The sequence below is a fragment of the Apostichopus japonicus genome, chromosome 20, assembly GCF_037975245.1.
Source record: "Apostichopus japonicus isolate 1M-3 chromosome 20, ASM3797524v1, whole genome shotgun sequence".
NCBI lineage: Eukaryota > Metazoa > Echinodermata > Holothuroidea > Aspidochirotida > Stichopodidae > Apostichopus > Apostichopus japonicus.
This window is the reverse complement of record NC_092580.1, coordinates 26151505-26178115: the sequence shown is the minus strand read 5'-3', so window position 1 is coordinate 26178115 and position 26611 is coordinate 26151505. Positions and strand designations below refer to the sequence as shown.

Below are 26611 nucleotides of genomic sequence, written 5' to 3'. Positions count from 1 at the left end.
TACAAAAATATCTTGCCGGGGCTGTCGGGGGCCGCCTCCTACACCTCTGCATTCGTGTTTTGTTAAAGATCACAAACTTGAGTACTGGTTAGGCGTAATGACTTTAACCCGGACTTATGAATGTAGGACGCTGACCTAATGTGTATTTTCTAACTTTTGCGAATGTTTTGACGTCGCGTCAATGGTAAATACACCTAAATAAACATGACAGTCATCGTAATAACTGCCCCCAGTAATTTGTAATAACAAATGTCTAAATTATAATAACAATTTACTTATTTGTTATAATTTAATATGAATTATTTGTTATAACAAATTCCTAATTTGTAATAGCAAATTAATTATATGCTAGAAGAATAATTTGTAATAAACAGATTAACAGGTTCGCCTGGTCCTAATAAGTTTTCGTAGGTCTCGTATTAGCCATATTGTCATGCAAAGGCCCACATGCACTAACAAACCCTTCCTCGTGATAAAGTGGGGATCATTTTCATAAACGCAGTTTCTACCTTTCAAATGCTGGCAAGCTTCATCGGTGCCAGACATCACTGATCGATACCACCAAAGATAGGACTTTGGCGTTAACCCTGGTTAGCCGAGAAGGCTGCTGTCTCAGCGGATGTACTTAAAAGCCACTTCCGGGTTAGATTTGGGGCCAGTATTTACAGTTACGTACTTACTTCGCAGGAGAACTATGTGTGTACGATATAGCCTACACCAAAACACTGAACTGAGACTGAGAGTCTAGCCAAATTTTACTGTGAAATACCAGTGTTATCCTGTAGAAAATTAAATATTGAAAACATCGCAATGGATCAGAAGAAAGCGGATTTTATGCGCATATTTTAGAAGTTTCGTCTTTTCATTATAGTTTCCATCTAGTCATGAAGGAGCCGTAAAACTAGTAATGAAGTGGGCTACGCAAGTAACACAACAGTAACGTTTTTATGTACTCCAGTCCGAAGTCACTTCGAAGAATAAAGGCGTTGAGCAGTGAATCATAATTAGCACTTATCGCACAACTAGTTCTGTACGGAATATTTACGTCCAGGCTACAAACAACTAACTGAATGGTCATTGGTTTCCCAGATTAAACTCGTGTTTTGGATCTAACAATTTGATATGGACAATGATTGTTGTTAGTGCTTTTCCTCAGTACTTTTCCTCACACTGATTCTCGGTGTAGCCTTATACTAGTTTCACTTTTAAGTTCCAAGTACACACTCAAAGATTCAAAGCCCAATTGCGAGTACCGTAAAACCTTTGTGCTTTCAGTTTCATAAACGGTTGAAATTCCCATAGCACATGATTAGCAGTGGCAGTAATTTTGCAGTCAGAAGACCAATTGGCCCTGTGCTGAATTGATTTCCAGTCAAAGAATGAAAGGGATTTTATATTATTTAGGTAAGTTGTCATTTCAAATTATTTTGCATATTTTTAGTAGGCTGTAGCCAAGACCATAGATATATATTGTTAATATGTTATGCCCTTGCAGGCCAGGTACTGTCCCCGGATTAAAAGTGCCTTGGACATTGTCATGGGTTTCATGTTCAGTTCTGACCCTGGATCATTACAGGTTACCATATTTCTGTGGTCGAAAAGTGGGACATTGCATCCTGGGGGAAGAGTCAAGGGGAGGGGGATCCTTATATCACGTAATGTCAGCTAAGTTAACGTATGTGTTAGTATTATTGACTAGGTGGCCAATCTCAAGGTGCTAATATATTCATCAATCATGTTCTTGTGTTTAATCTCATGCTAACGATATGGTCATGTACAGTATATAGTGGTGTGTAAGTACAGGCATCCTTTGGTTCTTAAGTTTGCATATATATCCTAACAACAGTGATAATACAATCTAGTATGCCAGCTGGACATATATATTTTTGTTGCACAAATGGACCATTCCGATTGATGGTAACCGTAATCACAAGTGTCTCTGGAACTACTCCCATTTGGTGAAAGGGCACTCATTAAACAGGCATCTGAGTTCGTTCATCCCTTTCTACTTAGTTTTCCTGTTATGTTTGTCTAAAGTAGTTTCTGTTTCGCTTTCAAGACCAAATGGTTTACTCCCATAATTGTCACTGTTAGACTATTATTTATTTCAATTACTTAGAACTGTTACCTGAGGTTTTGTTAATTCCATTTAAACATTTTATGAAAGATTTCATGCAATTTTTTCTTTCATCCGTAAGCTAGTCCTGATCAATGGTAAAAGTGTTGAAATTATGTTAGTTGAGATTTCTGTGCCTACTGTACATGTACAGTACAGTACTTCTACTAATACAATATATTCTTCACTGACATCAAAGGCATCTTTTGTATACTGTGTTGTGGGTATTGACCGCAGCTGTATGTACTGACTGTACACTAGTGTCTAATTTAATACCGACGGTAGCAAGCTGTGTGTGTAAATTGTCTGGGATCGATGGTGGTGTTTAACACTTCTGTTACACCTCATTCGAAACTAGGTCAAATTACCGGCATTAGACGTTTCTTTTTGCGGGAGTCTTCACACCCTTTAAACTGCTCACTGGTGAGGAATGGCCAAATTTTCACCTGTAGTATAATAGTATAACCATGCTCATCTCTTGGTTAAAACTATATAAATGATAATTGAGGGATATACAGTACTGCTAAATGGCTTGATCAGGTGACACACAACTCCATACAGTTTGTGGCAGCTTTAAACAAGCTGGTATATAAACTGTAGATCCAGGTGGTTCTGCTTCCTGTTTTCACAGTGTGTGGTGGTCAGTTGATATACTGATGAGGTCATCTGCTGCTTGTTAATACCATCCTATTTCCTGGAACAGGAGTCATTGTGCAGTTCGATAAAGCTAAGAAAGCAATAATATTCAAAGCACGAGACCAGCATTACCTGTTGTGTGAAACCGAAGCACAACTTAGACTAGTTTAGATGCAGCCTGGTTGCAGGCATACTGGAGCCTCCTCAGCATTCAGACTTTATCAATTTCTGCCTATTCCGTCATCTCTTCTGTAGCTCTACAGTATTAATTGCTGTTTTGTTGCCCTGTTATGACTCAATGCCCTGATTGTGTGCACAGTAAATTGGAAGTAATTTTGTGAATAGAGATATTCAATGTAAAATGACTCTACAGCAACTCTACCAATGTTAAAAAAAAAATTAAAAGCAGAGGTAGATTTTGGAGTGCATCTGTTGACTGGAGACAGGTAAAGAATATAGTCATTTTTAAAACCCAAACCAATCAAGTTTATGGTAACTCCATAAGTTGATAAATCATTTAATGTCAGCTTTATATCACTGAGGGACAAAATTTCAAACACCATATATAGTGAAATTTTTACTAACATCACATATGAAAGGGTTACAAATTTTTGAATTTCAACTTTGCAGAACTTAAACATATACGTTTATTGGTGTAATTTTTCGGTGACTGTAGCAATCTAGGAAAATTTAAACAAAAAGATGTTTTTCTTAAGCAACCATAAATTTACACAATTAAAAACAATACTCTGATTCAAGTTAGCTTCAAGTAAACTATGATTATATATGTTACTTAAAAATGAAAGTGATTTTGCAAACAGTTTTTAATACTGTTGAAGATATTTCAATGTTATATAACAATTTAAATTGGAAAATCAAGCTTTTCTTAATTTTAAATATAACCTATTTAAAAAAGATTCTGGTCATGTCAAACACCCTATATAAAGTCTTCTCACAGAGGGCTAATATCCAATGGGAGTTGCCCAAAATTTCACACATTTTTGCAAAAGTTGGAATTTTACCACAAGTTTCGGAGGTGACGTTAACATTTTACGTGTTTCGGAGGTGACAAAAATGTTGTAAAGGCATTTTTGCTAATTGGGCCAATCCATGCCAAACCAACAGAGGCCTCCATGTCGACCCTCTCAGAATCACCTGAAATTGATATGGTGTCTTGCCACATATCTCAAAGGATGAATTTGGGCTAGGATATGGCCACACCTAGCAACCAAATCCATGTTGCATATTAAGAGCCCTTAATTTTCCCTCAAGTTTGGAGGCATCTGTTGCATTATTGTAAAGTATTTTATGTCTGATGTTGCAGATATTGTGACCAGTCTTCTAATTTAGCTAACTTTGAGGAAAATTTACCGTCTCAATTTTTCGTAACAAGTACTTAAAATGGCAAAAAATGGGATAGGGGCCTTTTCTGGCCCTACTTTGACTGCTCCATATTCACAAACAAAGGCATGTTTGAGATTTAATTTGCATCTATAGGATCCTTGTCCAGTGGTAGTTGTACAGGAAAAGTGCCAAAAAAAAGTCAGGCGAGTCGTATGTTTTACGAACAAAGCCCTCAAAGTTAAGAAATCTCACTTCTGGCCCTAATTGGGGGTCCAATTTTGGCCTGTGGGTAAATTTCAATTTTAAAATACCAATTTTTAGGAGCGTATTGACCCTATTTTTAAAAATTTAAGTAAAAAACTTTTGCATTTTATGTTATCTACTCAAATTTACGACTCGAAAATTGCGATAATAGATCTTCTTTCAAGGAGACCATGTTTAACAATGTTCATAAGAAACTATCGAAATATATTTGATTAAAAGAGTTCTGTCTAATACTCTTTGACTCCCCAACCCCTCCTGACACCCTTCCCAATTCTGTAGAGCTGATGTAACTCTCATATACGCCACTTTAAGCTGCTAATCAGAGCAATTAATAAAGTAAAAGATGTTTTAGCTCATTCTTTGCATCATAACTATATATTTATGCCAAATACAGTACAGTGATACAGTATGTAGTAGAGCCCCTGGTTATATTCGAAACCAACATCATGAAAAATTTAACTCTGGAGGAATCTGATTCCATCAAAGGCTTGGTGGCTTGATCTGCATTCTAGTTTGAAGAGACCCAAACGGTCGAAAGGTGTGACCTTTTACTTGGTTCCAACATGTAACTGTAGGTGTATAGTTAGTATTCCTATACTGTCATGTTGTACATAAAAGTCAGCAAGTACCAGTTGTGTGCCAAAGCACAACATTGGACTGAGACAGTTCACCAACTTGTATTCTCAAAAACTGTAAATCTCTTAGCTATTTACAGACTCTGTTTGTTTTGCAAATACATCAATCCTATTAGGTCAGCAGGATTCACGGAGGTGCCAAATTTGGACATGAAACATGATTTGTTGGAAGTGAAATATACATGGACAGTATATTGTAGAATCACTATTGGTTGACAGTATAGTGATAATAGGCTGTAAATTACATTGTGTTAGACAATTTTAACTATAATTTCCAATTTTTTTGACATCCGTTTGTAACTTATAGTTTCCGCGTCTTTCATCGAGAAACTTAAGCTGTCAAACTACTGATTAACTCCCACACTTTTCAAACATTTGCATAGTGACTTACAGTAAGATATGTATATGGTATGACTATAAGACCCATAATATAGCATATCATTGAATACTGTGTCTTCATCCATGAGCCAGTTAAATTAATGTGCAGAATATATATTGCTCTATTATGATAAAATGTGTTTGAAATATAGCAACATAGTCAGGGTGGTACTGGCAGTTGCCACAGCATTAAAAAGATCCCTCTGTATACAATATACTGAATATATCTGTATTTCTTTGCTGAATTCACTGTGTGGTCAAAGTACTGTATATATCATGTTGTTAATAAAAATATAAGTTGTCTCTGAGGGATTTGAAATTATTTTCAAAAAATCTTAACAACCTCCGCTCTACTAGTGCCTCACATTTGTTGATGAATTCTTGTCAAAAAGAATGAATCCATACTGTCTATCAAAAGTGTTAAAAGTGACAAAATAAAGGATAGGAAAATATAAAATAGTCCAAAAAGAATAATATTTTTGGAACTTGCTACATATAGGAATTAATACCTGTCATCGATTTTGTTGGCAGTTGTGTGTCATATTGAATGGCAAATTTGATAAAAATATCTTGAAAAATTAGACAGCCTCAAAAGTTCAGGAAGTGTATTTTGGTTAAAATTTCACAGCAATTTCGGTAATAAAAATTCATATGTGCCTGCACGTTAGTGTCATATTCCTACTTGTTTGCACTTTTTTATGCTCGTTGTAGTACTTTTTAGTTCTTTTATAAATAGTACTGTACCGTAGATATAGGTTAAAGACAGATGTTATTCTAGGGTAGGAAAGGGATGCAAAGTAAATACATGAAAAGAAGTCTTGAGTCCTGATCAAACAAACTGAAGAAATGTAACTTTATACATGTGTATATTACAGGAGTTTGAAAACATGACACAATTTGAACTTTTGTGTAAAGGTAAATACAGTACAGAATACATTCCCTGCATGTTCTTCGCAATATTCCTCACTCATTGTACTGTACTCTAGATGAATCCTATAAATGCACTTTGGTTCTGCTGATGGTACTAATTTGAATAATGCAGCAGTGTTGAGGAGACAGGTAAGTTTAACATACAGTATAGATACCAGCTAAACTTATTTTGGGTCAGTTGTTAGGGGAGAACTCTGGAGACTAATTGTGTGTGTTGGTAAGTTTGATATGTACTATACAGTAGGAGCTGGTGGCCGGCCACTTGCATGTATTTTGTAGGATTCTATCAAATTGAGCACTCACAACTTTAATGTTGTGTTTTCTTCAATCTCGAGTTAAATTTCATTCAATCATGATTATTTTGGTATCTAGAGTATGTATGGATACCTACTCTTCCTAACATATTTCTTTACCTCTTTTGCATTTATCTTGTAGTGCTGCTACCTGTCTTCTGCTGCAGAGGTGAGGTCCTTATCCACTCTCGCCTTGAAACTGCCATCTTGCCATGCAACGCATTCCAGAAGGTGTCTTCGTTAGCTATCCCAGACTCCACCACTGTGAGGTGGCAGGCACCAGATGCCACTGTGATTGTAAATTCGACAAATCCAGCCCCGCCGGCTCTGACCAGCTTTACCTTACTGGTATCAGAGAATAACTCATTGCGGATAACGGGTCTGGAAGTCGAAAACAGTGGTACCTACCGGTAAGACATTCCTTTCATAAGAAAAAAGCTCAATTCCCAATTAGTGTCAGTATTAGCTAGTCTTGACGAGGGATATTTACCGGCATACCGAGCAATAATTATTCATTAAGGATGTAAAGAATACCTTGAAACAATGACTACTAAATGGGTTCAAAAATAGGTTTCCTTGCATTGGGTTATTTTCCTAACTAGTGTTCCAGGTGGTAAGTTTCATAGTTGCAGATCTATGGTTTGACATCAACCAGTGTCATTACTAATGACTAATTGGAATGGAGGGGGATTAAAAAAAATTGGTTGTTTTGTTGATTTTAATAAGAATTTTAGAAATTGGGAAGACATGTAGATCTACAGGAAGTAATTGACACTTGTTTTGGCTGCTTGCCCCCCCAAAAAATGATGCGTGAAAACAAGTGTAGTTAGTCTTAGGAGAGATTGCGTGACAGGTCCGTTGTTATAGCAAAAGCAAAATGAAACAGTTTCGGGAGTCAGGGTGATGGATACCAGACATAAGATGAAGATGAGTGGCTTCTGAATGGTAGGTTTGGAAGGAAAAGAAAGTGGTGGCGTCTCCTGGAATTGGGTCAGTGGGGGGGGGTGCAGTGCTAATTGTTACTACTTTTTGTAGGCTAGATAGGATTGGGGTGGCATATATGTGAAATTAAGACAGGTAATCGTCACAGATCTTCATGAAACCAGCCATCTTGTTTGTGTTTTTTTGAGTAATTGGCACTTTATGCTACGGCATAAAGTGTTATATTGTGTTATTTTCTTTTGAGGGGAAAACTTGTTTACAGTAGGTTCGGAAAACGTGTTCAAAGGAAGTTTGCGTACAGTAAATATTTTCAGACCACCCGGGGATTAATTACAGGTTGTTTGAGAAGCAAGGTTCAGCAAGTTGTCTATTAATAGATAACTTAGTGTATCACTTAGCTTTTATTGTATATATCAACAAATTGTTGCAGCACAAAATTACAGCACAAAATTAATTTTGATTTGTTGAAAACCATTATATACAACTCATTGCTATCAGTCTAGGTTATACAGTACGGTACATCTATCACACCTTTATTATTCTTCATGAAATAAGTAAAATGTGAGGTTCATCGATGAAATTGGCTGGACTACTTAGTTTAACACACAGACCATTACAGCATAGGTCAGTTCTTCCAGATGCAATGCAAAACTCAATGGGGAAACAGGACTCTCATGGCCTTTGTTAACATGTTCACAGTGCATTATAAGTTGGTCAAGGACTAACGGCATTGATTGTGAGTCAATGGTTCCTTGTTGTTCATATGAAGTTTAAATGAACATACTTTGGTTGAGTTTATTATCTTTGATAAAAACATTGGATTAACATGAATTAACATTAAAGCCAACAGTTCAACCTGAAAGGAGCATGCCAGAGAGATAGCATAATTTAAAACCGTAGCAGGGCTAGGAACTTTACACCCTCTCTAAACATGATCGTTTTTTCTTAAACTAAAACATATATCTGGACTCAAATCCTGCCTAAACTCATTCTGTAGTAGTTTCACATGTTAACTACAGTAAGTAAACAAAGAATGCACGAATTAAAGGAACACTGACTGAACATTTACAATTTGATCGTACCCGGCTTCTTTCTTTTATCGAAATATAAGTTATACAGACTTATAAACTTTGAACAGTCCTTCTAACGAAGAGTTTTAGCTTTCGTTCTTGTAATATTCTCCTTGAAGTTTGTTTTTGCTATCATGTTATTGTCTTTTGTATTTCTTGTCTTCACTCTATTCTTCCTGTTTCCTGTAAGTTTCTTTGATCTGTTTCTCTCAGATTTCGCTTTCATTCTTGTAATATTTTCCTTGAAGGTCATTTATGCTATTATGTTATTGTCATTGTATTTCTTGTCTTCAGTCTATTCTTCCTGTTTCCTATAAGTTCCTTCCATCTGTTTCTCTCAGTTTTTGCTTTCATTCTTGTAATATTTTCCTTGGAGTTCATGTATGCTATTAAGTTATTGTTTGTAAACATTTTTGCCAAAATTAAAGCTACACTTAATCTGTGAGTTCTCCGATGCAATAATGTCTTGTGGTATGAACATCGTTTGGTCAATTTTTGTGAAGGGGCTCTATAAATAGGTCTTTCAACAATACATGGTCATCCAGTCATCTGCTTTGAACAAAGTGTTGTGTCAGTTCCACTCAAATGGCCCTTATCAGTTTTAAGCTCAGAGCTTCAAGAGGTCAACAGGTTATCTCAAATGGTCTCAAACTTGTCTTTATTCTTTGTAATCTATACTAGATGACTTTGGCTTCAAATGGTAGTAGGTTCTTCAAATATTTCATGTTGTATAGACAATGTAATGTAACTCTCATTAATTAACTAACAATTATTAAAGGGATGGTCTGTTGCAGATCTGATTTGCTAGCTCAAACATTGGTAAAATGAAATATTTGCTCATCTATGTATCTTTATATCACCCTGGAAGACTGTTCTTTCTGAGATATTGAAACACTTTAGAATAAAAATGGTATATTGGAAAATCCTTATCAGTGAATTAATTGTATGATTCCCACAAGGGAGTGCTACAAATAAGAGCAGGAAATCTCTGATAATTTTCTGGTTCTTGCTTAAATACTAGGACAAATTTAGCTCACTTGCTGTAAACTGGTCTGAAAGTTATATGGAATTTTTTTGAATATTACAGTACGTGGCAAGGAATCACAAAACCAAGTGGTTTCAATATGGTTTCATATCCCGATACAGTAGTTATTGTATATTTGGTATCAGATGTCAATCATGTTAATCAGATACAGCTGAACTTGAGGGTCCCATCACTGGCATTGTGGTCACTATCACTCCATAATCCATGGTTACTTCCAAATGCAGGACATATACAGTACTGTACATGTGGTAGGGTACTGCACTACCCTTACAGCTGTTGACATATATAGGTACAGTAATTGCAAGACTCAGGAACCCCAGGAAGGAACTATCAATTTGATCATGTCAATACCCATTGTGTATGGACATAACTTCCTATGACACATTTTCAAGTATGTGCAGAGATAAAGTTCATATGACATATTTAGGCAATTTTTCTTTTCAGTTTGGGATTATATGCTACAGTACTGTAGTCATCTATTGAAAATGTCAAAACTAAACTTGGGGTTAATTTTACAGCTTTTGCCAGTCTCCTGCAATGATTTTGAAAGTAGTTAATTTTAACTAGGCATAAAGGGGAATGGGTAGATGGAATGGTACATTACGGACAGTACAGAAGATGGGCAACTCTAATTCACCTTTCCTCTTTTTTATTGTGTCTCTTCCCTCAACAATGTATGCACTCCACCCCAGTGTATACAATAACCCTTTATTTTTTGTAGTCTCAAAAGGTTATCTGAGGTCAGCACAGGTCAAAGTCTGGAAACATTGTATACATGATAACACCAAAAGTACAAGCGTGGAAGAACTCTGTACATGTTGGTATGTGGATCCAACTTGAAGTAGAACATGCAAGAACATTGGAAGATCAAAGGTCACATTTTAGCATTCAGACTAGTCAACTTCTGAAAACCTTTTGCATACAGTATATAGTAAAATTTTGCGGAAATGGTAAAGCTGTGGATGAGCTTCATATGCATAGAATATGGATCCACCTTATTTAGTACAAGAATCCCCTTTGTTTTATATGAAGGTCAAAGGCCATGTGTGGTCACTATAGGTGAAGTCTGAAAACATTTTACATGTGATAAATCCAAAAGTAAAGCTTGGATAAACTTTGTACTTAATTCTGTGCATGTATGTAATTCACAATAGTGTGCAAGATCACTTGGAATCAACAACGTCCAAAGTTTGAGATCTTGTGAGCATACATGTTTTTCTTTAAATGTTCTCATATAAATGTGGCAAGGAATCACTTAGCACATTGGCTTTCTGGTGACATAGTTAATCCTTATCTTCCATTGAGCCATAAATTCCAAGTGATAGCCCAATGCCAGAATTGTAATTCTAGTCCCTCCCCCTGCCCCTGCCCCCCTCACCTCTCCCAATGGGTTCCCATTGGTATCAGCTTTATCACTTATTTAACAAACCTTCTTCTTTTACAGATGTATAGCATCAGGGAGATATTTAAATAACACAGCTGCAACTCCACCAGTCATCAATGCCACACAGTTGCCACCATTCGAAGGTAAAATCTACCAGCCTTTTTTATGAATATTTGATCGTCAACAAGACTTTTTTTCTTCTCACATATATACCTTCCATAAGTTCATTCCCACACTGTGCATATATCTTGTAATCATGTCATCACAGGGCAACCTTGCAGTCATAAATGTCAGGCCTCATGTCCTCACATGAAGGCACAACTCCCTGCAGCTGTAACCTCACCTCAGTCTCCCAGTAAATTTGCCTTTCTAAGAATGATTAAATTACAAACTAAGTTTACATTCCAAGGAGTTCACTGTAGTCAATGGTTTGTATACAACTCATTCCTCTCTGTTATATCTGTTCCTTTCATTTCTTCTCAGTTTAGCTCATCATTAAGAAATAAAGCTTTAAACCAAGAATGAGTTTTAAAAAACTAGATTTTACAGAGCGTTTTGACATCAAGTGCCTTCCGTCCAACTCCCAACATCTTAACATGTTCTGTTGTTTAAGAATTTAAGAATTTTAAATTTAGTCACTTTTATTTATGGATGAGAGCATTGTTTTGATAATTTATGTTGTCATACATTGTAGACTACTGTACGTCAAATAAGTATGATCAAGTGTCTTCATGAGAAATGAAAAATATGATTTCCATTGTGGATGGGGTCTTCATTCAATCAGTGAAAAACATAGAAAAACAAAGGCAATTTCATAAATTGTCCTAGTGTGACAGAAATTTATTGCACAATGAACTTATCCAAGTCAACTGTTTAAAGTAGGAATTAGCGTTTATTTTGGACCTGCGAGCCATTTACGAAATTACCGCAAATCAGTCACACATTACCATTGATGCCTGATCAAGTCGTTAATATGACTGACTTCCATTGAAATTATGAAAAATGTAAGATAACTGTATAAAGTTTTCAAATCTTGCAAACTCATTAGCTCTGCTATTTAGTAATCAATGAATATTCATAACCGAGGTCAGAAAGAGGGTCAGACACAAATGAAACCTATCCCGAAGTATGAACCTGACGAGAAGTAATTTGGCCACCTGTATAGTTGGAACTAACATCTTCACCAGCTTTAACGATTGCCATCTGACAATTTCTTTTCTGATTCTTACTCCTTGAATGTCAGACTTTCAACTTTGCTTGCTTTCTTTCTTTCCTTTGTGGGGTGGGCAACTTTCGTCTGTTTGGCATCCAAGCAATGTTCCAATACTTGCTTCCTGCTCATTGGCTGTTTTGAAATGCTCATGAGTTATGAAGTAGGCTACTGGAAATTGGGTCGAAATTTAAGTACGAAAAAAGCTGCCGAAGAAAACCTGTCAACCATGTTTCTTAGGGCAATTACTCGCTCATTAGTGAATAATCTGTATGTGCATGGGAAACTAGACATAGTAGTATTTACTGACAGAGTAGTGAATGAATGCTAGAAACTGCCCTGATAGGATAAAACTCAGTGTTTGAGACTTCAAACTCTAAATACTACTTCCAAATTTTGCATCTCAAATGACAGACCAAGCTATCAAGATGGGACCAGTGTGCCTCTTTGCTCTTTATTATATATGGACAGTTTTTGTTATAATTTTTTATGGATAGGCTTTGATATAACTTTCATGCAAATATAGAGGAGACAGGTAAGTATTATCTCTCTCTCTCAACAAACAAAAAACAGCAGTTATTGTGTGTTTCATCCCTTTGTCAAAACATGAAAGTTTGAAGAATTTCTGTAAATTACTGAACATTGTATCGTCTCATTTTAACAATCCACATTAAACTTCAGTTACTTTCAATCAGGTGCGGTTTTCACTGCCAACAATTTATTCTGTTTTTTCTTTATACCGTATCATCATCATAAACAAAACTGTAAATTATGCCTCATGAGACAAGGAAATATAAAAGGTATTGATCTGTTAACACTTTGATGGCTGAAAGTCCCCTCCATTGATGCATCGGGTCTTCTGACATTTATATTAATGTTATAATCTCATGACTTCTCTTTAATGTGGCAAAGCCAAAGAAATTTTCCACGTACTCTCATTTCATTTTCTGCTGTATTGAATGCCGTTGCTTTCATCCTGCAATGTAGCAATCACATCCCTGCGATTGATAGATGATGTTATTTCCGTTGCAAACAAGTCGCTGCTTGAGTAACCATGGTAACATGGTTCAGTTACAATGCTATATTGCAAGTAACAATAACTGAAGTAAGAAATCGAACTGCAAAATAGTATCAAAGGCAAGTTAAAACAAGGAAAACTAGAATAATGCACTCTTTTCATTTTGGTTCATAATAAACATACAAAACTTTAAAAAAAAGTATTTGTAAATTGTTTTTAGGTTGAAATTTTCATAGTTATATGTGCAGATGATATTCCCATAAGTGGATTTCTTGGAGACTCTAATAGTGGTCTCTGTCTGTACATAGTTTAACATGCAATTAATGTACATTGGCTGTCAGCTGTAATGAGATTTCTACGATGATGATTCAAATCCTCGTCGTTTGTGGTACAGTAACATTTTTCCTTCAGAGATGAAATGTGATAATTTAATCGGCTTTGTTGGTATTCATAGCTGCTTACTTACAAGCAAACAGTAGGGTCAGCTCTTGTGAAAATTGTGTGAGCTCTGATTTTCTTGGTTATGCTAGATTTTTTGGCCATCGGCAAGGTTGCACGCTCACAGTAACATTTCTTAGTGTTTGATTTCTTTATACTGAAGGCGAAAGGCAGGGTCTACAGTGCAGTACTGTATATATACATGCCATAGTGATAGCTGTACAGTACATTGTATGTGTGGCATATGCCACGGCGTCAGAGCTTGTGAGCACGACAAATTTGTCATGCATAGTTTGCATAAACTTCATAGCACATACGTAGGTGCCACTTTAATACCGAGTTCAAAGCTGCTCTCAGTGTAGGCAGGATACATTGGAAGTCACCAGTGGCCAAAAGTGTGCGGAGAAGGTAACTGCGTTGTGCAGTACCTCACTGGTCTTCAATGAGGGTCGTAGATTCTGCTGTACTTACCAGTGGCGTAGGAAGGTACTTTTGAGTGGGGGGGCTGAAGACTGATGGCCGGCCTGGGGGAGGGGTGTAAGGGGAGGGGGTGTCCCCCTCCCCTTTGGAATTTTTTTGCATTTCCAGGTGGCCTCAGATGCAATTTGGTGCACAATATAGCACACTTCAACACCCAATCCATTTTGTAAATAATTTTGCATTTTCACCTGGCCTTATAGATGCAATTTGGTGCTCCAAATGAGATTTTTTTCTCATTTGGAAATGAAAAAAATGAAAAAGGGGTTTTCTGACTCGCGGAGCGGGGGGGGGGCGGAATGATACTTCCGCCCCCCATATTTTTCACTGGGGGGCTGGCGCCCCCCAGCCCCCCCGGTTCCTACGCCCTTGGTACTTACCGGTGTACAGTAGATCTATCTTAGTGGCAGTAGACATTGGACATGGAAAAGTAGGTTCATTCATGTACTCACTGAGTACAGGGAACTATGGGATGCCAATTGACCTGTTGGATAATTGTTTATATGGAAGCAATCTTGTAGATGAGTAATGTTTGCTTAAGAATCTGAAAGACTCAGAAGGAAGAGGATGTATTAAGTGTATAACAACATGACACAGACTAGGGTCAATGGCAATGTACAGTCATTTCTTTATAAATGTGAGCAAATGTGTCAGACTATAGGTAAAAATAAAATTTGGATATTAAACAAACTCAAATTTTGAAAGAAGAGGATCTTGAATCTGTGACGTACTTTATTAAGAGCATGCAGGGTCTAAAGCGTTTACTTCATAAGTTAATCGATTCTATTTTAAGTTTTAACTAATTTACAAATTTAACTAAATAAATATTACATTGTATGATACGCAATTGATACAGGGAGACAAGCTACAGTATTGCTATGGTATTCCTGAACTACCTTTATTACACATACCCTTACCTTCAATATGTTTGCTAATTCCGTCCACATAAGAGGATGTACCATCTGCTTATCTAGACGTTTCAGCTTTGTAGAGCTGACAATTACTGAATTTTACCTTTCAGTTTGCGTGGTACATCTCATTACACAGAGAAGTCTCAGAGAACAAGATGTACTGTATATATATATTGAAGTTTTCTGTGTGTACTAGTGTACGATTGAGTAACCCTCATCTGCATCTTATCATAGGTTTTGTTGTACCTGATACATAATGCTGCATCATGATTATAATTACATAGTATATATGCTGGAGAAAAGTAATATATTTTATCACATTATAGAATCTTTAAAGAATGGTCCAGAGGTTTTTTAAAAAACTATAAATAACCCCAAACAAATGAAAAACTGTTAACACTTCAACAAAGCATATGATTACAGGATAATTGAAAATGACAACTGAACATAAGCTCAACCCCCCCCCCCCCCCCCCAAATTTTAGACAATACTAGCAAGGTTCACGTTACTTCCATATACAATGTAGATGGATCACATTCCCCATAAAACACAGTACAGATGTTCATGCCAAACTGAAAGGTGTGGATTAGGACTTCAAAACACTCAAAATTCATTTTTTTTTGGCCATTCCAACTCCCTTTATACACTGACGAAAAGTATTTGTAGTTTTGGTGTTACATGTATGAATAATCTGAAAAACCATCTGGCTATTCTTTTATTGCAAAATGCATCTAAATCTAAAAAAGAAAAGAAAACTGTGTGTAATCTCAACAACAGAACAAGACCGGTCTCGACCAGAATCATTCTTCACACATACTATGTAGTCTCTAGCTATTACAATATATTTTTTAAAGCCACTGCCTTAGTTATGCCTACTTGTATGTAAGGTTACAATATTAGGAATTTGTTCCCTAACAGAAAAAATGGGTTATTACATCTCACTGTCATTTATACTGCATGGGCACTCCCAATGTTGTACACTATAATATTACCAAATATAATAAAAAATATGTGTAAGACACTGATAAGGCCTTTGTATCAAAACCTGTGAGCTTAACTTTCAGGGTACATTTACATATCCTACTGCAAAAATACCATAATTGTGACAGGTATGGTTCATAAGGTTATCTGATGTCTGTTGATCCTGTTAGGAAAGTAATATATGTGTGCAAAATAGGGACATTTCAAAGGACTTCAAAAGTGGAGAGGAAAAAATCTTCACACAATCACCAATTTAAAAAAAAAACGGATTAAAAAAAAAGGAGGAAATTATCGCATTTAAAACGTTGTAGAAAACCATCCAAGCGCATCGTAAGGTGATAGATTGGGAAGGAGAATAAAGTGCTTGATGTCCCAAAATGGGGATATATCAGGCAAAGTGCTATACTGTTACCAAATTGCTTAATTTTGGTAGGTCAGTGAGAAAGTGCTCATGTTTGATTGGAGACAGGTAATAGTATCGTTGCTCAAATGTGTCCAATCTACTCAATTTATTTTGATCCTCCTGACCTACCTGTCTGGACCCTACTATTACACTCTCCCCGCTACCTAGTTCATTTATTGGTAACATTTTAGCACTGTGGCCCCATCTACCCTTTTCTTGTTAACCCCCATCACCTCTTCCTTCCGAATCTACCACTCGCAAAGTTAGCAGCCATTTTCTTTTAGCAATTTCCATCACAAAGGATGTTGCTTTTACAATCTTCTAGAACCATATCTTCCACTCGCGTCGTGAAGAGAGGATTCTCAACTCACTGTTCCAGTGCCACAATAAGTAACCTTCGACTTTCTGCTAACAATTTTCAAATGTGTTTCGTTTGTTAGGTTTTGCTGTACATGCCAAGAATATTATACCCTGGATCATTAGATCATATATACAAACCCCTCGTGAAGCTGTACATTCAAGTAGGATGTTGAAACTGAACAACTAGTTTGATATAAATACTAGTATATTATAAACACAGCCTGCCTGAAGGTAAGTCAAGATCACAAGGTGTGCTATCAATTGGACTCTTCAGTGTCGTAAGACTCACAGGATGAGTGGAGAGACTTCTCGACTTGTGCTCAGTCTGCTTCTTATTGCTGTAAATGAATTGTAAGGACAGAGAGAAACTGATTTATATACTGTACTGTATGCTGTGTGCAGGCATTTAGTAGTGCCGTAATTGAAAGCAAGTGGTACTGGATGAGTTCAATGTAAGCCAAGGGTTTTCCCCACTTTTGTATGGGAAGTAAGAGGACCACAATGTTGGAATAGATGGGACTGAGTGGAAGGAGTTTGGAGGGAGGTGTTTAAGGGGGGGGGGGGGAGGAAGGATTAATGAGGCGAGGTTGGAGGGAGGAAGGAAGGAAGGAAGATCCCCTGGGTCATGCATCTGTTTCTGGCACCTCATGTCAGAGGTGGTGATATTTCTTCACTTCATCTTAAAAAAATGGTTTTTGATTCCCTGTAAATTCAACTATTGTAGTGTTAGACTTAGCTCATTTTATCCCAACCTGGATATTACATGAACTCCTGAAAATATAAAGCAGTGTATACCACAGTTTATGCCAAAAGTTTAAAATGAAATGAAAAAAGTTAAGTTTGTAACTTTTGGTTTATATAGATTGAACCATCAATGTTACAGTTTATTTGTTTTCTTATTTTATTTGGTAAATTGGGTGGAGAGAAATGGGGCAGATCTTGCAAAAGGTATATTTCTACCTCCAACTTTTGATAACTTCCTAAAACCTCCCCATACACTATAGCAACAATGGAAATTCCTTTTGCCTAAAGCAAGTTGTGGTTATTAACTGGGTCGTGATTTCCTTGAGGAAGGATATACAGGAAGGAAATTTCAAAACAATACTATATAGATCTACATATTGTGAAAATACCATTGACTAAATATGTACAATATATGTATTCAATATTAATAATGTTTGTACATAACATGTCATAGCAATCACTAATACCCTCTGCACACTCTGTATTCCTTATTTGTAATATTTTATCTATATTCTGTCATTTTATTCCCAAACCTCCAGATATGTAACAATTTGTGCTGGTGGAATACAGTTCATAGAGCTCTGCCATATTAAACTGTATTACTGTATTTAAAATTCATTTCATCAAAAGCTTAGGCCTACTCATGTCTCCAAGCGTTCAACTATATCACAGTTTATAACAAATTTCTGCTACAATTGTATATATTACAATGCATAGAACTTATGATACATTGTGAAGTGACAGGGAATAGACTATATGCAAATACTGTGGGTCCGTTAGAGCGGTACATTAATAAAGATAGCTTAATTTCCCTTCTATCCTAGCAATGTTTCCAGGCGCAGAGTATGCTTAACCCATTGTTATTTACCCAGATTTGCCATAGCTAGTAAAGTAGTACCGTGACTAGTCAAGCAGGCAGATTTATTGATGGAAGATTCACTCCTCTCTCCATGAGGACATGGATGTCCTGCTGGGCTGAGTGGAAACACAAGACATGCAGAGATAGAGGGGAAGGAAGAATAGCGTTGACCTTGTGGCTCAGCCCAACTTTTAAAGCGGCATTTTGTGGTTGGTCGCCGTTTTCCACCTTTTTGATATGTCCATCAAGTTTTTTTACATATATCAATCACAAAACAGCAAACTAATATATTAGCCAAGTTTTTTTCCTGCCAACAGCATTAATTGGTGAGTAATTAAGGACTTCTACAGATAATGAGTAAAGTGTCTTGGGACAAATTCTTACAGTTCCCCCAAACCCACTAGTTTGAATTTAACCAATCAGTGAATAGCTAACATGCTTAGTTATTAGCCGTTGCTAAACATAGATTCAAAACGTTGGTACCATGCACTGCCATAGACAGTGTATACAAATATACCATGGTGTTATTTTACGTATTGGTCAATGACGTTCAGAGTGTAAAGTTTCGAGAAGCACAACATTGAAAGTTGTAATATTTTTCGACTTTCATGCCACCATTTGAAGTATGATTTGAATTGATAAGCTAGTTATATATGTCGTTATGGCATCGTGGAGTCAGTGAGGTTGAGAAAATCATATGAAAAGCTGCTTTAAGGACACTAGTAAAACTGCCCAACATAAAAAATATTTTAAAAAATGGAAAGATCCAGTTCAAAGACATAAAAATAAAAGCGAAAAATCAAAATTTGAAAGTTACAAATTTGATTTCAACGGCAAGGTGCAGAAATCTTTACATACATGTACATATTCAATGGTCTTTCTGATTGAGATTGGCCTTATTTGCATTTTGACAATGCTTTTATTGAACATACTCATAGTAATATTTTAATTGATCAAAGTAACACATTTACACTCCTACAGCTTTTGCACCAATTTAGTGTATCTTTAATGAGTGATTAATTTGATTGGAAAATTCAATATTTGCAACAGTAGAGCTTATGGATAAAGATTGTTACTTTGTTGATTAGTGGTAAATAGTAAATTAGGAAACTTAATTAATTTTTCTTTTGTAGTCAAGCTGAATATATAACCCACATTGTTGAATGATTTTAATATTTTAATATAAAATGTTTCGATCCTAGCATGATCTTCTTCAGAGTCTGAATAAAAGAACATTGAAATATTTTACACCTAGAATCAACTCCAAAAGCCCAAATTTAGCTGCGGTTACTAACATTCAATGACAGGGAAGAAAGTTAGCATTTATATTATGGTGGGAATCATAAAAACATTAAAAATACTAATGGTGCTTTGGTTGCTACTATACACACCATTTCATAATGTTGTGTATCAAGGCAATGTTGCCATCTTGTGTAGGAGGAAGTTTGCTAGGCTATAGTGAATAAACTATTCCCTAGAAAGCTAGGTCTGAGAAGATGGAGGGAGAGATGTGCTTATTCATATTTTAGGCCATCTCCTAGAGCTTTGTCCGAGGAGATCTGAGAAGTTAATTGAATTCTCTCGTAATGTCATCATACATGTGGAGATACATGTGGACATTGAGTGCAGTAGTGCATGGACAGACAAAACACTATGTGTTTATTTTTTCTGCCAACTTCCTTAAGTTCATTGCCATTAATTTGGTTGATCAATCAATGTTTTTGATTGATCGATCAATTCATTTCCACTTTTTAACCTTCTCATCTTTGTATCTTGTATCCTTTGCGCATGGGCTTTATTTCTTGATGCATGTATGCAATATGAGAGTTTTTCCTTGAAAGATATCCTTCATTGGTTTAATTTTGACTTTATGATTTTCTTTTCTGTTTACCAAAATAATATCCTCAGGGTGAAAGCATTGAAAAGATTGGACAAGTTCCTCGATTCATAACTGTATGGTATCATAGCTTGATGAAGCCGTGAAAGTCAACTTTGTCTATGTTTCCCTCCTAGATTAGAATAGGAAGAAAATTGGTTCGAGAGTGTCATTCAATAGAGAAACAAAGAACACTGTGTGTTGATGTTTTTATATATATACATATATATGTTAGGCATTGGATTGAATGGTACAATTTCCATTCTATGGCCCCACGGCACAAGAAGCACTGTACAAAACTAATATTGTATTTGTAATTTACATGTTTTAGATGAAATTGTGCGCAGCTGTGTTGCTATTTCAATATTATGGAGTAAATTCTCCTCTCGTACCTGTCTCTACTCTACTATTGCACTTTCTCAATTACCCAGCATATTGATAGGAGTTGATCAGAAATGGGGGGAAGGGTGGGGTGATTATGGGGGGAGGGACAGTGCCTAAACAGTTACCAGTTAGATGGACAAGTGTAATAGTAGAGTCAAGACAGGTAAGAGAGGAATTCATTAAATACCAAACCAGGGTTTCTAGGTTTTGGTGATCCAGATTGCCTATTGAAGTTGTTGGGGATGCAGAGCGTACAGTAGCTGGCATTCTGAAATGATGGCAGTGTTGTACTATATATATATATATATATATATATATATATATATATATATATATATATGTATGCCTATACATGCTGCAAATGGTTTCATAGACTTCTCATTTCACAGGTTTTGTTGAAAAGAGGCAAGATTCATCATCTCGTATCGAAAAGAAAAAAAGCGATCTTTGCTAAGTTTTTGGTTACCTCATTGCCAAAACGTTTGATCACTATTTACAAAGAGGGCCAAACCTCAGAATGGGTCTTATGTATACATGTGCTGTGAACGTCATCAAATTCATTTGTACTACTGTCTTGTAACACTGAATATGCATAACTTATTTATTTATTAATTTTTTGCCTGGACTGAATAATTGGTACTGTGCAATTGCAATAAACACTATATTAAAAACTGAGGCCGATCTGTTCTCAGACACTCTCTGCAGCATGCATGCAAGAACGAGGCATTTGGTTGATGGTTGCCTCCCGGACGTCCAACCTCGCATACATTTGGTATCGTGTGCACTAAGAAATGGCCAGTGAAGAGGAGAACTGGAAGGAATGAATTTAATTACTGGACACACACAGTAGCTCAATCTTCCAAACCCACAGCCATCTAACGTATGATTGATGTTCGCACATCTGGTATATTTGTTCCAGCAAAAATTAATTAAACAGTCTGAAGAATAAACGACGAGGGGATTTGATTTTTGTTTTCCAATTCTTAAACTATTCGAAAGAATCATATATGTACAGCAGAAAATTGATAAACCCAAAAGTACCTAGCATGCAAGAATGATTGATTGTCTAAACATCGAAATTATGTTTTATCCTTAGATAATTAAAGTAAACTACTTTATATTGTTGGGGCAACAGTAGTTTTAGGATCTTTTCGAATAAAAGGGTTGTGATAAAGAAGAACTATTTACTGATTTTCCAAATGCAGTACATTAGATTTCATTTCCAGATGAGTACTTGGTGTAAGAAACTTATCATTGGTGTAGATTAAAAATAAATCTCTTAAAATAATCTCTGAATGTCCTCTGCCAGATATTAGGCTCATGATGCAAATTTCCAAGAGTTACTATATGTATATATGTATTGAGTAGACTAACTGTAGATTTATTGGCAATGTACCAATTCTCTATATAATCTCTTAAAATAATCTCTGAATGTCCTCTGCCAGATATTAGGCCCAAGATGTAGATTTTCAAGAGTTACTATATGTATATAGTATGTATTGAGTAGACTACTGTAGATTATTGGCAATGTACCAATTCTCTATAGTCTCTTAAAAATCGTTTTTGTTTGCATCAGTACTGCATGAACTAAAGCAGCTTGGAGAAAATTATATTACTTTAATTGTCCTACAACTTTGATTCTGGAGCACTTTTAGTCTACACTGATAAGTCATTTTGTTTTAGAGCACACATACAGTGTATTCATAGGATTGGTCCTAGCCACAGTAACTGTCTGTACAATGCAAAGTTCAATTCTGAGTATAAGGTTATTGCCATACAGTAGTGTCACAATGTATTACTATTTAATATAGGCTAGTAATAACATAGCCTCAATTTGTTTCTAATGAAGGTCTAGGCCAAAGGCAGCCTATTAACTACTGATGTGTGAGATGGTACAAGGTTACTGTAAAGAGCCTTAGAAGTATTCTGGTTGTGAAGTCTCATTTGTGTATTGAAACTGGTACATATACAGTCATTACTTCATATTTCAAGGCTTTTCCATAGATGACTCAGTCTTTGTAGGAATCTGGTTGGGATATAACAAATTGGTAGAACTTATCAAATTGATGATCACATTTTAGGCAAACATTTTTGTTGTGTTTTAGAACTTGCTTTTCTTTCCTGTGGTAGAAAATATGCAACGATGTAACAATATTGATTCAGTAGTGTTGGGCATGTAACATCAAGATTGGCATATAGAGGGCGACAAACACTCGTTTCCTTAGCAACTTCATTCACTGAATATGTAGTGTACAAATGATGTATCATTTGAAGACAACTTTCATCCCAAAATTTGTGTTTATTCACATTTAGGGACATATGCAGTCAAAGATATCTGAAGTTTTTTAATCTGTAAACTTATTGAAATAATCGTCTGAGAAAATCATTGAAAACTACTGATCAAACTCATTGTCTAGTAGTTATCGAGTCATCAGTAATTTGCCCCAAATTTTAACATGCCAAAAAAAAATTGCTAGACGTATCCAGAAGTTATTTCCGAATAGTTCTGATCCTCCAAATTAGTCCCAACCATTGAAGAGTTTTAGATGATTCATTACCTCTGTCGGGATTATTTACTTACAGTGTTTACATGGCAGTAAAATTGGCTCCTCGAAATATGAACATGGCAGCCATTCCCTAAACGTTCTAGCCTACTTATTGACAACTCCGATAGTACCTTTACTTCAAACAGTTTATTCTTACAAAAGAGGACACAGGGGAATAAGAACTTCCATTAGTATGTCAGGCTTTCACAGTGCTTTCATATGTATGTGTAGTTTTGCCGTTGAGATTTTTTTACTCTGAATAATGTTGCGGTCATGTAATTGATCCAATCCTTTTGTACCACGTTTTTTCCCAATTTGAATCTGGTTTCTTAATTTGAATACTGAATAATTGGATATGTGTACGGAGACAATATGAGCTCTGCTATCGTTAACACCTAGTATATACAATTTATAGTACTCCTCATTTACTGGTTTCCAAGATCTGTCATCGACATAAGGAAAATATGAAACATTTATTAAAACCTAAATTTATAATTACTGCACTCGCCTTGATAGTGTTTCCAAGATACAGATTTTCAAATTATAAATATAATATTTATGACTGCAGCATTTTTTCTCTGCTTTAGAAGCACTGTACCCTTTTTTCTTCTTCAATAATTGCACACTTATAGTACAGCCCATACTTAAAGAATATTCAAAAGCAAATGATTACTGTAGTTGAGGTGTGCTACCCTCAGGCAAGCAATTATGTGAAGTACAGTACACTAAGAAACAATGGAAACATAAATAAATAACTGCACAACACAAGTATACTGTTTTGCACTTTTTTTTTGAGAAAATATTTTCGGGTGATTAGAATGAGTCATAATGCTAAAAACAGAGAAGGAAAAGCAACATGATAATAAATTAAGATGTTGTTTCTCCAACGTAGCTTATTACATTAAAATTGTACAATAATTAATAATTTTATACATCAACTCACCATATATGCTGGTCTCCCGATATATGTCTTGGCAACATAATTTTTATGAATGAATTAAAATGAATGAAATTAATTGATTAATTTAATTCCTTTAAATAAATAAATTATCGAAACTTGCTTATTCACCTTCAATTGCTGGAAATTAGTCTTTTCATAGTTTAACATCAATTGCAATCTAATTTTGAATGAGGTTTGGTAGGTTTTGTAAAAGTATTTAATGGAGCTATTAAAGAGTTCAACACGTCCGCAGGTACATTTGAAGCAAAGCTTAGATTGTGAAAAGTCATAATTCTATTTTCTTTCATGTAATTTTATGTTTAAGTTTGTACAACAAATCACTGTATTCTAGGCTTTGCAAATAGCTCTGTTTTCGTAATGTTGAGTTATTAAAAACATATAAAGGTCAGGAGTTGTGAATGCAGAACTTTTGCATTGTTTTTGAGTTTGTATTTCTGTATTTAATTATACTTAACACCCTCACCTATTAACTTTCCTATGAGATGGTTCCTAATCTGCTATATTCATCTTCTTATCTCTATAGCAGTTTGGCCGTTTGCATTTTGCTATGCCGTTCCAGATAAATTATTCCCTGCATCTAGGGTAGTCAGTCACCAATCAGTGTCAACAATTCAAAGCCTATCCATGATTAAGTTTCTCTTTCTCTTAATCCCTTTCACAGAGCCAATCGAAGAAGTCTCGGAGGTGTCACTGCAGGTCAAAGGTCAGTAGAAGGGAAAGAGCTGGTAGCCATTGTGTTTCTTCCTTGTTTTCATAAATTTGAGAGAATAACATTGTATTCATGTCAACGTTTACATAAGGTAGCTGACATTAACAATAAAAACATATATATTGGAAGCTGCCAATGAGGGGGGGGGGGGGGGTTGTCTTGATAGGTTTTAGAATTAGTTATAAATATCGGTTGTAACTACATGATGCGAATAGATAGAAAAAGAGTTATGATCTTCCCTATCTCATTAAAGCATCTTGTTTTGCTTCTGAAAATAAGAAGGAAGAAAAATTCAACCAGCTTGGTTTTATTATAAGTTGAATTTGGATTTCTCGCCAAAGTAAAGATAGTAAAATGGATTTATACAAAGCAGAAATAACATCTGCTAACTCTCATATTTTAACCATGAGACTCACAGCTTTGATGTTGGACCAAAACATGTTACATGCAAGAAATCTTTGATGGGTGAAGAGAAGGTAGAGCAGATCTCCTTGGAAATGTGGATAATTTACATATTATTATGGAAACTGATCAAGAATATTTTAGAGAAAAGAGAAAAAAAGAGGATACTGTATCTTTCAAGGAAAAGAATGCTGAAAACCAAGAACTAGCTAGAGTGTTAAAACGATGAGATTTGTTTGAATTTTAGAACATTTATTGAAATCTTGAAGATTTCAGGCATGAATTTCGAGGATGTTTTATTTCAATCTTCAGCTTTACATCTTTCCAGCAGAGTTGGCAGGTCTGCAGAAACCCACTGGGAAAGGACAGGATTGCTAAAGAAATGTTGCTTTTGACATATATGTGTAAATTAAGTAAATCAGAAAACTGACTTTTGTGGTCTTTCATATTTAGAAGACCATTGACGTCATCCTTGGTTTTTATCTATATGTTCTGAAATACCAAACTGTTTTTTACAATTTTCTTTTCTGCAGATCCCAATCCTCCAGGAAAACCATCCATTAAAGATATTCAACCAACATCAGTGAGTCTTTCGTGGCAGAAAAGTGATGGACCAGTCGAAAGTTACTCGTTATTATACAGGTAGTCTACTGTACCGTATGGTGCACATATTCAGTCATTAATAAGGTCTGTATTAGATAGTTCATATTTTTAATGCAGCTAGTAATATTTGGTATATCTACTGGTGCTTAGGTTTCACTGTGTTAGGCTATGCAGTAGTATGTTAGGGTATTTAATACTGGTGTACAGTATGTTATTTTAATAAGGTTGTTGACTTCCAGCAGTAAATTAACAAACTGTGGTAGCATCCATACCTTGAACCTGTTGTTTTGAATTGCAAAGTGAACTAGTTTTTTTACTACGCTTCTTCTGACTATACCTGTAGGCAATGCAAAGTTGTCGTGATATGGAATAGAATAGACCTAACCATGTAGTGAGTTAGGGCCCCAGAGTATCTTAATATGGGACTGACTGAGGAGAATTCAAAAAGTTCTCAGTTATCAATATATTACTAATATTTTGAGTATTGTAAATTCTTTACTGAAAACAAAAATGTGTAAAATACTCATTAAGCAGTTTATTTACAGTGTGGTACGACAGACTAGAGATGTCCCATTGTGACTGAAGCTTGAAAATTCAATTCCCAGTAAACTAGGTAACCTTCATCAACCATGCATCGTTCTGCCAGACAGCCTAATGTGGGGTGGGGAACATACCAAGGAAGAAGCAGACCC

At 35.7% G+C, this 26611-nt stretch overlaps 1 protein-coding gene across 2 annotated transcripts in view; it reads left to right on the top strand.

Moving 5' to 3' along the window:
- The first annotated feature begins 663 nt into the window (after positions 1 to 663).
- Positions 664 to 26611, top strand: part of LOC139962012 (putative receptor-type tyrosine-protein phosphatase mosPTP-1) — an 89477-nt gene continuing 63529 nt past the window's right edge. For both annotated transcript variants that reach the window (XM_071961807.1, XM_071961806.1), the window contains exons 1-5: positions 664 to 1404; positions 6739 to 7006; positions 11098 to 11180; positions 24867 to 24908; positions 25850 to 25958. In XM_071961807.1, the coding sequence (XP_071817908.1) occupies positions 1380 to 1404; positions 6739 to 7006; positions 11098 to 11180; positions 24867 to 24908; positions 25850 to 25958 (527 nt within the window). In that variant the 5' untranslated portion in view covers positions 664 to 1379. The remainder of the gene's footprint in view (positions 1405 to 6738; positions 7007 to 11097; positions 11181 to 24866; positions 24909 to 25849; positions 25959 to 26611) is intronic.